Source organism: Mustela nigripes, chromosome 1 (assembly GCF_022355385.1).
Source record: "Mustela nigripes isolate SB6536 chromosome 1, MUSNIG.SB6536, whole genome shotgun sequence".
Classification (NCBI taxonomy): domain Eukaryota; kingdom Metazoa; phylum Chordata; class Mammalia; order Carnivora; family Mustelidae; genus Mustela; species Mustela nigripes.
In genome coordinates, this window is record NC_081557.1 from 168,419,864 (window position 1) to 168,434,890 (window position 15,027).

A 15,027-nucleotide genomic window follows, 5' to 3' on the forward strand; every position below is an offset into this window, starting at 1 on the left:
ACAGTAAACACCCATATACTCTCTATGTATGACTATTAATACATTGTACATTTTTTTTCTCTCTCTTTCACTGAACCACTTGAAAGTAACTTAGAGACATAATGGCACATAATGCTAAGTATTTCACCATGCATGTCCTGAGAGCAAGGACATTCACCTACATACCACAATATAATTATCATACATAAAAATTTAAACATAGATACAATGATATCATGTAATAAACAATCTATATATAGATTTCCCCGACTATCCCAATAATAATTTTTATGGATTTTTTTCTTTTGTATCCAGAGCCAATCAAAGATCACTTAGTACATCTAGTTGTCATTCCTTCTTGGTCTCCTTTGATTTGGAACAATTCTGCCGCTTTCCTTTACTTTCTCTCTCTCTCTCTCTTTTTTTATTTTTATTTTTTTTTTGCTTCTTGACAATGACATTTTTTGAAGAGTCTACATCAGTTGCTTGGTAGAATGTTTCACAGTTGATTCTGGCTAATTTTTTTTTTGCAAGAATATTACAAAGGTGATCATGTATTATGATACTCCCTTTCCACATGGTGTAGTTCTGTTTTTGGTGATGCTAAATTTGATCACTTGATTAATGTTCTGTCCCTTAGATTTTTCCACTGAAAGTCACCTTCTTTTTATAATGAGGAAGCTGTCAGATGATACATTGAAGCTGTTTGAATATCCTGTTTCCCAACAAACTTCTAACCAGTGAAAGTTTTAAGATCTGTGGAGAATTTTTGCTCAAACTAATTAATTCAATGGCGGTTGTAAAGTCGCCTTTTTCAAGGTCTGTCATTCCTTTTACGTGTTAGGTGTCATTCTTCTGTAAAGAGGAACTCTGTCCTGTTTTAGAATCTCTTTGGATGTATGGGTTCTTTTGTTATTTAATTGTTACCAAATACTGTCCTTATTTTCCCTGGTGCTCAAATTATCCCAAATTTGGCCAGTGGGAACATCCCAGCCAAGCTCCTGTATCCTTTTCACACGTTTCCATCACACTTTGAGTTCATCCCTGCTTTTTGTCACAGCAAAATATTCCAGCCTCCCTGGCTCAGCCCTGATTCCTTTTATTATGGTAGGTATTTAGAAAAAAAAAAAAAATCTGGGGCTAGGTATGCTTATTTTTGCTCTTAACCTACTTAAAAAACAAAAAACAAAACCTACTTCACACTTCCAAATAAATAGTAACCATTTCTTATGTGTTCATAAAGTCTCATTTGGCATTAATCTAAATTCTGCCTTTGTATCCCATTAGAAGCAGAAACATTAAAATTGCAAATAAACTCAAAATGATAGCACTTTCTAGAAGGTTTTCTAAGTGGAAAAAGATAGTGCTTAATTATGTTAAACAGCAGTTGGTATGAAATACGAAGGTGCAGATGCAGGCACTTATTTTCTTTGGTCAACTTCAAGAATTAAGAGTAAGGTAGTGAGGGGTGCCTGGGTGGCTCAGTTGGTTAAGTGTCTGCCTTCCGCTCAGGTCATGATTCCAGGGTCCTAGGATCGAGCCCCACATCTGGTTCCCTGCACTGGTTGGGGGAGTCTGCTTTCCTTCTCCCTCTGCCTGCAGCTCCCCTGCTTGTCTGTCCATCTGTCTCTCTCTTTTTCTGTCAAATAAATAAATAAAATCTTAAAAAAAAAAAAAAAGTGAGTGCTGAAATAGGTAATTGGTAAATGACTCTGAATTAGATGTTCCCAAAGACAAAAATAAAGTTGTTGTCACACTACTCTTGGAAGATGACCTTATATAGACCAGAAGCCCTTGGCTATTTTAACTTCATGCTCTTGATGATCAGTTGATTGATTGACCTAATATTTGACTGTAGTTCATGACTAAGGCCTTAGTAAAAGATAATGTTGGGCACAATGTGTGAGATCAAAAAACCCTGATAGCTGTAGCAGTACTTTAGAAGAGATAGCAGTTACAGACTTCAGGAATCTGTTACAGAATAAGCAGTGGGGGTAGAGATCACTTGATATCTATATTCTGGCAAATCTACTTTAATTTTCTCAAATTACAGATTTTTGTTCTCAACTGCAACTTTCATTTCCTATACAGGTAACTTAAATACCTTTACGCCTCTGATCACTTTAGCCTCTCCCCCTCTCATCCTGTCTTGCTTAGGGGTTTTCCTCTCCTGTCACCTCCAAAGCCACTCAAAATGCTAAGCTTTCTGGCCTTGTTCCTAACACAAGAAGAACTAGGAGACTGATCATGAGATGGGGATATGCATTTTTTTCTGAAATTGAGCAAGTCAGTTAACTTTCTGTGCTTTCATTTCTCTGCCGGTTAACTGAGTATAAGGTCTGTCTCTCTCCTGCCTTTTATGAATACTGTGGGAATGAAGCCAGTCACAGAAAATGTGTTCTGTATCACTGAGAGCATTTAACACATAGTATTTTGTCATGATAACAATCAGAGGCACTTTTATTTCAGTTTTTACCACAGCAGGAATTTAGATTTGAAAATAGGATAATGGACACCAGAATACAGAATATTGCGAAGGCTGCAGAGTTGTTTTCCCCTGGAGATCTTAAAATCCATAGGATTTTTTCCTCTAGATTTGGTCGTACCGATGCCATGGGGTAGGTGAAGGCCCTTTCCACTGGAGCGCTATGGAATTCTGTTTCCCGTCCTTCGGCCCCATGAGTACAGCGCTGAGCTGTTTCCTGTTTCTTTCAACAACTGTGTCTCTTCCAAGGCCAAATGCCCCGTGAAAAAGCTGTTCCTCCTCATATGTTCTTATTCCCTCATAATGAGTTCTTCCACAGCTGGGTTCTCCGAAGCTTGTGCGATGTGATGAGAGCTCTCTGAACTCTCCCAGTTTTGTATCTGTTCATTTTCCTGCCTGCCCTTGCCTACTTCTATATCCCCTTTGTTTCTCAATCACACACCCTGGAGGACAAGGATTCTTGTTCTGCTGCATCTGACGAGCAGCTTGATGTAGATGGCAAAAATCACAAGCGATGCTTGGGACTCTAAAGACAATCTTATTTACATTAGAAAGCCCTTCTGAAGTTCCTAAGGACACCTGTGGTTGAATTGGCTTTTCCCTTGTCACTCTCCAGAGCCATCGCCTGCTTGGGCATCTCAGCATGTCCTGATTTCTTCAAATGTTGGTACTGGACACCCACCATAATTGGTTTACGTGAGAAATATTATATAGAACTGAGGTGGGAGTTTTACTGTCCCCTACCTTATTTGAAAACTCATTTCATGGGTCTCTCAGAACCCCCGTTACATCAGGATGAATTTCCAAGGGTAAGATTGTAGATTGCAGTCCCACAGAAGAGATGTGGAGCTATGTCTGCTTTGCCAGTTGAGACGTGTTTCTTTTTCTAGTTCAAAAAGTGACAGGTTATTTTAAGGATGCTTTGGAGATGGTGCTGTAAGAATGTTAGTAAATTTTGAGTGTGGTTTGCCCATTTGGGCTTAATTCTGGCATCCAGTTTTTTGGGGAAAAATTTATCATTATTGGCTGTGTGATCCTCACCTGACTTTTATTTACTGAGCTGCTAAACCATATGTGATAAAAGAGGAACGTGGGCCACCAAGAACGAACGGCCCAAAGTTCTCTCCGATCCATGTGAAGGTTAGAGGAGCAACACTTCTTTTTCCCATGTTAACCTTTAGCACCAAGAGACACGTGATTTTCTTTAAATCGAGTGTATCACCTGTCCTTGATGTTTTTAGAAGAGCACTCTAAAGTGTGTACATGTATTAAACCACTTAATCTTTTGACTTGGGTTTTTTATGCCCCTGACCTGCCATCCGCAGTGGGTTGTAAGGGTTGGTATATGCTGATTGCCGAAAGCTCATGTTACACAGTGGAGAGGATGACCAAGAGGGGGACCAGTTTAACAGAAGTTGGAAGAGTGTTTCTCTCATTTCAAGATGAATATGTATCTTTTAATCTAGTTTTTGAGATTTAGAAATGAAATTCTTTAGATATTTCTATGATGGTTTTTTAAAGATTTTATTTATTTATTTGACAGAGATCACAAGTAGGCAGAGAGGCAGGCAGAGAGAGAGGAAGGGAAGCAGCTCCCCGTTGAGCAGAGAGCCCGATGCAGGCCTCCATCCCAGGACCCTGAGATCATGACTCGAGCCAAAGGCAGAGGCTTTAACCCACTGAGCCACCCAGGTGCCCCGTACTTCTATGATTATATGGTATCATAGATGTAAAATAAATTTGACAAGTTGTATTTTGTTCCTAGGATCTACTCCTAATATTTCTATCCTAAATGTGTACCAAAGAAAACATTTGCAAGCTTGATAATAAACACAGATGAAGTCAGATTCCATGACTTTGTGTTCAAGGGTAGTCCATTAGGAATTGTATTTAGCTGCAAGTAACAGTGACACAAGAAACAGTACCCTAAATTGCTAGGATGCTAAGTTAGGGTAACTGTTATGACTTCTTGCTCTCCTCAGGATCATAAAGTGGTCACTGTAGTTCAGTGACTAGTCAGCCCCCTTTTAAAGTAGCATTCCAAAAACCCCACCCAATAACTTCTGTTTACCTACAATCAGCAGAATTTAGTCACTTGCCTACCCAGATCTACCAGGGAAGATAGGGAATGTAGTTTTCCATTGTTACCTCATTCCCCACTCCCAAAACAAGCAAACAGAAATGCCATCCTAATTAAAAAAAAAAAAAAAAAAAAGGGAAAAATAGATACCGGTAAGCACCCAGCAATTGCTGCCACCAGTAGTGCCTTTTATGATTTGTCCTAATCTTTCTTTTGATCTCCTCTGCTGTTGTAAGCACTTTACAGTGTAGCTCAGCCCAAACACTTGGCACTCACTGAGAAAACCTTCCCCTCCCTTCCCCTACCCTCTGTGCCTATTCTGAAAGGCTTTTGTCTTGCAACCCAATCATCTCAACCTCTTAACCTCTAGGACATTGCTCAGATGACAATTTTCTAGGGGAGGACCGTAGTCATAGTTGTTATGATTATACTTTATAATGACCCTCCTGCCCCTCTCCCCTTTCTTCTTTCATCTCCTTTCTCTGAGTTCTTGGTCAGTTTGGGCCAATGCGTTCTAGCTGCACAGCTAATGTCTCATATCCTCAGTGACTCTCTCATCCCCACTCCCCGACACTTGCCTACTGTAATACATATAGGTAACAAATGTTCAATGTATGTTTATTGAATCCATCGCAGACCCAATGCCAGCAAGATAATAGGAAGAAGTTCTTTTATGCAACATTTTCCTGAATGTTTTCTTTTTGTAAGAAAAAAAAATTGGTGATCCCAACATTTTGAATATCCTATCCCATTAGTAGCTGTTGGCTAATATATAGGTCCTTGGTCACTTCAGTGAACAGTCTGTTGGGTAGAAGTGCAGATAGCAGTTTGTTTGAGAATTACACTCTAAGCATGTAAGAAACATTAACTGTCTTGGCCTCTTGGAATGTGTGCATTTGATGTGCCCAAGATTAGGGCGCTGAAAACAAACAACAAGAAAGGGTGGGGGCAATAAAAACTTTGTTCCTCTACAGCACCTGGAAGGACGATAAATGGATGGTCATCAAGCTAGTCAAGGGGTCAGAAGGCAAAACAGCCTACACCTGGAGTTTGTTTCATAACCTGTCCTCTTCTCAATAAACTTTTCTTTCTTTCTTTCTTTCTTTCTTTCTTTCTTTCTTTTTTTTTTTTTTAAAGATTTCATTTATTTATTTGACAGACAGAGATCACAAGTAGGCAGAGAGGCAGGCAGAGAGAGAGGAGGAAGCAGGCTCCCTACTGAGCAGAGAGCCCAATGCGGGGCTCAATCCCAGGGCTCTGGGATCATGACCTGAGCCGAAGGCAGCGGCTTAACCCACTGAGCCACCCAGGCGCCCCAACTTTTCATGTTCTTAAGTGGTACTTCCTAAACTACTTTTTCATATTTTTAGAGATATTTTCAAATTCCAGCTATATGTGGGGGGATTATTAATTCAACTCATACTTACTGATTTTGAGATTTTATTTTTGTTAAATTATGACCCTCTGGGTGCTTCAGTGATAATTGATTCATTCAGGTTGTGTTCATATATAAATGTTAAAAATTATGGCAAATCTTTTTTTAAGATTTAAAAAACTTTAACTTGTATTTCTTGGTTATGGGGCCTGGAAATTACATAAAGATTGTTTTGTTTCTGGGACTTACTTTAAAAACTGCATCTAAACCATCTACTCATGTACAGTTGGCTGAAGAATAATTTTGGAAGGCCCTTCTATATAGATTATGTCTTCTCACAGATCTGAACAAAATTGCTTTCTTTTTAATTTCATGCCATATCTAAAATGAGATTTTAAGAGTTTTCCAAGGGAAATTTGCATTTCTCTTATCATTTGCACTTTCTACTCTGCTCATCCCTTCTTTCTGCAAGCTTTTTAATACTTCCGAGCAGCACTGTCTAAGGGTTAGTAGTGATAGGGTCCAGGTGGGCTGACAAACAAGCAGGAAAGGCTTGAAGTAAGATTGGCAAATAAGCCCCATAGAGTGCCAGGTGAGGGAAAGGTCAGCGAGGGTTAAGTGAGGAAATGTAGAAAACACCAGAAATAACTTGCCCCTCAGTTTTACAGGAGTATTTGAGTTTTGAAGGAAACGAAGCTTGAGAATTGTGATAGAGGAAACTAGGAGCACATCCCAAAATGAATACAGCCTTGGCTGATACGGGAAGTCAAGTCTGGGACCTTAGAACTCAGAGTCATTGTCAACTCCACTCCCTTTGGGCTTTAAGATGTGTCGACTCTCACTCAGTGCTTCCTGAAGCCCATCTTTTCTGTAGCAAACAGATCATGCCTTTCTCATGTCACCTAGACTTTTTCTAGTCTATCCCTCATATCACCACCAAGTTAATATCCCTAGACTTTTATTTTTGTCAGGTCATTCTCATGATGATGATGATAAACTTGCAGAAACTTCCCATTTCCTATAAAGTATATATTCCTTAGCCTGAAATTTAGGGAACATCATCATTTGACACCACTCACCTATGATTGTCTATGTCTCATTTTTCCACTGACATTAAGCTATCTCTTTCACTTGATTCTGCCTCGGTGCCCTGTGAGTAAATGATAGTGTTTTGCTATATAACTCTCCTTACCTTGGAGAATCTTCCCCTTCTCTGTCTTCCCATGTGTGAAGAACCAACTCAAGTCTTTTCTGAAGCTTTCTGTACGAATCTGTGAATATGCTTATGGGATGATGGCTTCACAAATTTCATATGTGCCGCCCATTTTGCTCGTTAACATATGTTGTGCTAAATGAAAAGTGATTATTTTGTCTCTTCATCTATGTCGTAAGCTCTTTGAGACTAGTGACAGTGCTATACAATGAATTTTCTCCTATTTTCACATCTGGCATAGCACCGTGCACCAATTCAGTGTACAGCAAGCTCTCTAAGTCTGGCGCCATCACACTTTGGCTGGGTAATCTGTTTGTACGACGTTTAGAGCATCTCTGTATTCTACCTGCCAGATGCCAGCAGTACCCTCTCCCCTGGGTGACAACCAAAAATGACTTTGTTTTTATCAAATGTTCCAGAGGGGACAAAGATGGCTCAGTGGAGAGCCCCTGGTATAGAGTAAACAAAAAATTCTGACCAGTGTCTTGGCAGGAATGAAAGACTGAAAGCTTGGAGTGATGTTTTATAGCATTTTGCCATCCTGAGGAAAGACAAACTCGGTTGGTAGAAGATCATAAAAGTAAAATAGAACTTCCTGTTTGCTATGATAGGTCATGGCAAGGGTTACGGCCATTGTACTACGCCAGGGTTAAGAATGATCAGAATGACAGAAGTATTCTTAAGTGGGAGTTCCAAAAATACTGAGTTTTGGGTTTTATTTCATTTAGAACCATTTCATACTAGAAGTAGCATTTCTAGTAAAATAAGTATTATTTAGTGGGAAGTTTATCTTAAGTTCACATATGCCCATATCTTTGGACTGAGAACTACTTTTGAAGCATATTTGGGGGAACACATTTGAAATTTGTGATACAGGTTATTATAAAGTTGTAACTATTGACAAACATCAGTTGTGTTTATTCATAGTTTACCTGTTTAAACATTTTTTTCACTATTTTAACATTCCACTTAGGCTTAGCCAATTTTCCAGACCCAAGTGATTCACACACATGAACACACACACACACACACACACACACACACACACCTCAGATGTATGTGAGACTACTAAGTCTAAAGAGTCCTTACCACTCCAAGACATAGTGATTTTTCATATTTCTGCTACTCTGATGTAAGTTCCTAGTCTTCTCTTTGATTATCAAACTACTACATGACATAGATGCTGTCTGGTTGATGTCCTGCTGACCTAGAAATAATGCATGATGTCCTCTTTTCACAGCTGTCTGCCAGCCACAGTGCAAACATGGTGAATGTATTGGACCTGACAAGTGCAAATGTCATCCCGGATATGCTGGAAAGACCTGCAATCAAGGTAGGAAACCAGTTTGACACCGATTAACAATCATAAGCCCCCTCTGTTTCTGCCTCATGTAAAAGTTTTAGGTTCTCAGGCCAAACCATTTTTCCATGGCTTTTGTTTCTAAAACATGTGATCTGCCATTTTCTGAAAGATAAAAATATAACGGTAAACCTTAAAATACATTTCATCAGATTTCATCCTCTTATTCCTAGTCACAGATTCTAATTAAAATGTATTTTAAATAAGAGAATCACAGCATCAGTCATGTAGAAACCTAATAATCTGCTAGTCCTCGTTCTCCCAGGAGATTAGTGGAGAAGCCCTGGAAAATTGTGAGCCTCCTTGGACCCACCCCAGTGAGTTGGAACCCCTTCAGTGCTCAAGTCAGGTTGGAAGTCTGACTCGAAATTTTGAGGTCCCTTCAAACTCTGGACCCTTGATCTTTGAGATTAAATTCCCTTCAGCTGTTACCAGTTTACAAAGTTCCTCTGAGAAATAAAGATTTTAACAGACTTATTTTTGTTTAAAGTTGCTTATAAAAGCAGATATTCACTTAGCACAGTGCCCCAGGTATTTTATATATATTGTTTATTTTCATTATTACAGTGTCAGGAGGTAGAATGTTATTCATGATAATTAAGTGATAAAGAATTTTTATTTCTCATTGGAAAAGATATCAGGGATATTAAGTGTCTGGTCGAAGTTCATAGAATTAGTTGGTAAAAGACCTAGTATGTCTACTTAGAACTGTTGTCCATATAATTCATATTTTCTCCGTTAGTTTTGTTTCAGATGAGAAAATATTATTGCAAATGTGAACTTCTGACTTGGGCTAACAAATCTGACAAAGCTTGTCTTTTTAGTTAATTTCTACCCCAAATGTTCTATTATTAGGAGTAAAAAAAACCCCATAAATAAAAGCTGGGGTTAGATTTCACCAGAAAGATACAAGGATAAAAGAGTCCATTTTTCATTTATTTCTTAAATTGAAGTGACCCTTTCTGTCCTTTCCAGTGTTGAATGAAACAGTTACATGCGACCTGACTGTCTCATAGATAATTACTTGACCTCATCAGATATGGAGGTGATATTGTTGAAGCACTCCTGTTCTTCAATATCTGATACTCCTTGATATGTCTCGTGTAAACTCAGGATTTATGGGCATAATTTCAAGAACCAGAGCACTGGTGTTTGAAAAAGTATAAGGAATTGTTCCTGAACTATAAGATGACATCTATGCTAATGAAATGTGACATGTCCAATGGTAGGAGAAACTGTCATTGTCAAGTGTATTCTGTATTATCTGTTATTTGATTAACTGATTTTTTTCCAATGCTGTTTTTATAATATATTTTAACTTGGAAGTTACCAAACATACCAGGAAAGTCTTTTAGAAGTAAATAGGGTTTTTGTTATCTCAGTTTACTTCTTTTAAAAATCCTTTTGACTTTCCTTCCCCTGTCTAAGTTTACAAGTAGTGACATGTCCAGTTCTGATTATTGAGTTATCGGTGTGCATCTGAGACTTCCAGCATGCTTCCCTTTTTAAAGTGGAGAAAATAAACCATCAGAGGTTTCATTAATATGTCAGTACCATAAAACTTTGTTGTCCCGATGCCAGGAGTTTTACAAAGAAGGTTATTATAAGAAGCCACTGTTGAGATTGCAGAGAAATCCATTTAAATTTATTTGCAAGAGCTACATCAACTTTAATATGCTTCAAGGACACTGAAACTATTATTGTAACAAGGATCTATCTCTGGGTATCTCCTGTTTTCAGAAAACCAGTTTATCATGTACTTTTTACTGTAATACATACCTGTTTCTCTGAAGAAAAATGGAAATGTACTGAGTTTATGTCTTGCCTCCTAAAACTATATTCCTTAGGGGAAAGAGGATTTCATTAGTAACAACGTGGGATTTTACACCTGCGAAAACTAGTGCTGACACTGAAAATGTAATTTCAAGCCCAATCTTGAATATAAGACTACAGCTTACAGTAGAACTATGTGTTTTGATCATCTTTTTCTCTGTCTTCCATAACAAAAAAGCAATGTGGTTGAGTTCCCCATGGCATGTGGTTTATGCTCTTTTAGACCCTTTATGGTCTCTGATTTCTGGGTCCCTGAAAACTATTACTAAAATGACTTGCACATGGTAAGGGCACGTCAACTATTTGCTCAGTGAATGATAGTTTCATGTAATGGTTCTTGGTCCTGAACACTTGTAAAGGGTTCCCCAGAGCTGTCCGGCACAACACCTTAGGTAGCCTCTGAATCTGTGGCCTGAGAACACTGGTCAGGGTGAGGGGCGGCTGCAAAGGCCTGGTGAAGGCGACAACTGTTGAGAGACACCAAGAAACGTGACTAGAGCAAGTAGTCTCTATCAGATACACGCAAATCAATGGAGACTGTTTTTTATCTGGACCATACATCTTAAGAATCTGGTAAATACATCTCAGAAATATGAGAACTCAAACAGGTTTCTTTTTTCTTGAGGAGAGAAACGTTAAGAAGAGGTATAATTAAACTATACCTATACAGTTCTATACAGAACTATATAGTTCTTTCACAGAACTGGCAATTAGCTTCTGAGTAAAAGTAGGTTTCTATATGCTGGATAATTGAACAGAATGATAAAAGAGCAAAAAAAAAGTAGGTTTCTGAGTAAGGCAAATATTTGCTAAAAAAATTGTTGCAAGTGGTGTACTGTGAGAAATAATCTCCTGGTGGAGTAAATAGCTTGTGTAAATGGCCAGCATTTAACCAGTGCCCTCTCAGAACTGTCTGGGGAGCCTCCCAGAGAGCAGGGCAAGCCCACATGCGAACTGGCTAAATTTAATAGCCTTGTCGCAGGAGGGTGAGTCTGCTGTTGTGGGCTTTCTTTTCCCTCGGAGTCATTTTTAGATTTGCCGTAGCTAGATCACATATAAAATCATAGGCTTGGGCTGATCATTAGCCTGTCCTATATGGCACATGGCGCCTCTCACAATAATGAAACTCTAACTTGGACTCTGGCAAGATTTGCTTTCTTTTTCCCCACCTCATTTCTCTGGGAATTTTTTTCCTTCAGGTCTTTCCTCTTTGAGTCTCTGTACCCACACAAATTCTCTTTCCCTTCAGCCAAAAAGGGATACTGTTATAGATAATAACATTTTTATAACTTTCCCATTAGGGAATGATTTTTATCACATAAAATGTCCTATCATTGCATATTTTCAGAAATGAAATACGACTTAGGTTTTTGAATGCACGATGTGCTTTATAATGATTTCTGAAGAAACAATTTATAAATATCAGATCCTAATTTTTTGACAAAGTTTATGTTTCATATGTTGAATTCCTCACCCCAAGAAAAGAACCAGTAACTTGTAGCCCAGAACTATACAGTAAACTTTAGTGGCTTATGTAAATCTGAAAGTTGATTGCCTTTATTACTCCTAATATTTTTTTTAAAGATTTATTTATTTATTTGACAGAAAGAGATCACAAGTAGGCAGAGAGGCAGGCAAAGAGAGAGAGAGAGGGAAACAGGCTCCCTGCTGAGCAGAGAGCCTGATGTGGGACTCGATTTCAGGACCCTGAGATCATGACCTGAGCCGAAGGCAGCAGCTTAACCCACTGAGCCACCCAGGGCCCCTATTACTCCTAATATTAAGGTAATTTCTGACAGCCTTACTTTTTGAAAGATGAATAGTTTCAACCCAGAAACCAGTGTTCATTTAATTTGACAGTTTAACTGGCTGTTAATACTATGAAAGTCTTAAAACAGGAGGTCATTGCCTTTTTGAGTCCACTTGTGAGTCTTACCCATCTTATATCATTTTGATAAGGTAATAATGGCAATAGTTAACCTTTGTAGGAAGTTTATTGTATATTCCTACTAAATGGGACCTAAACATAACATAAGTTCTTACATTTGAATGAAAACATTGATGAAGTACCATGCTATTTATTTTAAAAAGCTCTTTCTGCAAATCCTAAATTTGCACATAATTTGGGGGTATTTTAAATTATTGGACAACATAATAGAGGAAAAAAGTCTTAAGTTGGACTTTTAAGACCTTAGTGTCACTAAACAGAGCAGGTTGATTGTAATTAATACTTGTGTAATCTGCTTTCTGAGTTTTCTCTCTTTGTTGATGACTAAAATAATGCTTTAAAAAATGACCATCTCTTCTTTGGTGGTTTCTATAAAGAGTGGTGTGAGAATGATGTATGTGCATGTGTGCAAAACGTATGTGTGATTTTTGGGAAGCAAGATGGGAGGGATAAATTTTAAGGAAAAAAAATTCAAATTTAAAAAAGAGAAACTGGACAAACTCGAAACCTGTTCTAAAAAGCATGTACCACATCTTTGCGAACTCCACCAACTTGATGTAATTGTTTAATATATACTTATAAAGATTTTTAGGGTTAAAATGACATCAGTTCAAAGTTGACTCTTATTACCTTCTTCCTGGTGTGAAGATGAACACCTCTACCCAACTCCTCTTGACCAAGGCAGTGAACAGCCTCTTTTCCAACCCCTGGATCATCAAGCCACAAGTTTGCCTTCAAGGGGTGAGCGTGCCTTCTCTCAGGTGGGCTGCACTCCCACCCGCGCAGCTTCCTGCAGTTTTGTCACTTCTTGCAAATGTTCTCAAGACCTGCCCCGGGAGTACCCAGCCTTCAGCATCCTGAGCATGTAAAGCCAGCGGCAGGAGTACCCCCTGCTGAGCCTCCACTGTCCTTCTCACTGCCTCAAATATTGCTTCTCTTTTCCTTTTCTGGGTTCAGAATGTTTTCTAAAAGCCAGATGGCAAAATAACTTTGATTTTCATAGGTGAAGTCAGGAATTCCAGAGCAAAGGAGATGGGGAATTTGATGGCTCGGGCTATGTGGATTTCAGAAGTGATGAAGTCCTCTTCCCCACTGCCACATTTGGAGAGTTTTAGGTTACCTGGAAATCAAACCATACATTAACTTCCTGCTTTTGGTGTGCATTTTGTAACATTGGAAAGCCTAAGTTCTGGTTAAGTATAGCCTTTAAGTCGCTCTGTGATTATGAGCAAGTCATTTAATGGTCTGAGTCTTAGCCAACCAGTTAGTTACAGGGGGAGAATACTTCCTGCCCTGTTCACCTGCAGGGCTGGTGTGGGAACAGGAACACCAAAAATATCTGTGTTTTCATTGCGATGGAAAGTCTTGTACAAAAGTTAGATGGCAGATGATTTTACAGTTTTTGTTCTAAAAAGACGGTATCCTTCATCCATAGGTTTGGTATTTTAGAATGACTGAATTGAAACCATTGAAATTGTTAATTATTGTCTCTCCACTGATAGGAAACTTAATGCAACTTGCGTATCTTCTGCATAAAGAATTAGGGCAATAAGATGAATTTCAATAGCGATAGTTTCAAGAATAAAGGTTATGGCAGTCGACATACTGACGTCTGTTTGCCTGTGACCTCCACTTTAGTCATATAAAGTGTAAAAGGTTAACTTTGAGACATTGCCCAGTTTAAGGATCAAAAGAGAAAAAAGTCCAAATACATTAAATGAATGAAAGATTATTTTCCTTAAAAATCCATTGGATTAGCTTATTGAAGGAGTCTATTCTAGATTTTTCAAGCTACTTTTCAGTGTCTGCATGCTAATAAAATTTCTGATTCTTTATTTCCTAAATGTAATTATAATGCTGTGCAGCTTGCATTTTTGTTCTGAACTAGCTCTCTTTTTACTCCCCTCACCCCACCCTTCCCACCTCTCCAAGCTCCTGAATCCATCAGCCTGCTTAAATATACTCCTCACTGTAATAAATGTTCTTTAAGAATGTATACTTGGTAATTAAAGCATTTGAAATGTAAGTGGTTTAATTGAAAAGTGATGTCTTTTGATGTGATAAGATGGACACATGACAGAATTCATTATTTTTTATTCTAGATTTTCCTTATATTTTATGTTAAAGAGCAAGATTAAAGTGAATTTAAGTAAATGCCTAAAGTTTTCTTTCCTGGGTTCTTTTTGTCAGCTTTTAAGATTGGTTTGAGAAAGTGTGGTCAAGGAGCTTGTTCTTTATATTGTTCTGCATGTTATTCTAGGAGAATGTACTATAAATTGGAAGTGTTTTTGAATTTCTGATTTGATAATAACACAAGCATTACTAGGTCAGTTAGTCTACGAGATTCTGGAAGCAGTACAGATTAAGTCAATTTTATAAGGCATTAGGTCAATAAGAAAATGAAGTTATGATAATAATAGACTAGAAGCCCTGAAGAAAATTGAGAAAAAGAAGTTCATCACCAGGACACCAGATGCTTTTAATCTTTTGAAGCTCCCTGCTCTAGCAGAAGTCTGATATTTGGTAAATATTGATAACGTGGATTATTGTGGAATCCTATTTCATAATTTTTGCAGTGGTTTTTGTAAGTGTTAGTGTGGAGTTTTTAGGACACACATGCCTGTAGCAGATGGGCAGTTATGGCTGTCACTGGAGACAGCTGTCCGGGAGTGTCAGCCACCCCGTCACCAGCTGTTAAGAGTACAGACAGCTTTCTCACATGGCTTTCAATGTCTTTGGATATTTATGTGTCAA

The 15,027-nt window shown here is 38.3% G+C and overlaps 1 protein-coding gene across 4 annotated transcripts in view; it reads left to right on the top strand.

The window, feature by feature from the left end:
• Positions 1-15,027, top strand: part of NPNT (nephronectin) — a 79,863-nt gene that overhangs the window by 24,669 nt on the left and 40,167 nt on the right. For 2 of the 4 annotated variants that reach the window (XM_059376889.1, XM_059376894.1), the window contains 2 exons: positions 8,373-8,465; positions 12,922-13,014. In XM_059376889.1, coding sequence (XP_059232872.1) covers positions 8,373-8,465; positions 12,922-13,014 — 186 coding nt within the window. The remainder of the gene's footprint in view (positions 1-8,372; positions 8,466-12,921; positions 13,015-15,027) is intronic. The other 2 variants (XM_059376905.1, XM_059376916.1) reach the window with 1 other exon arrangement.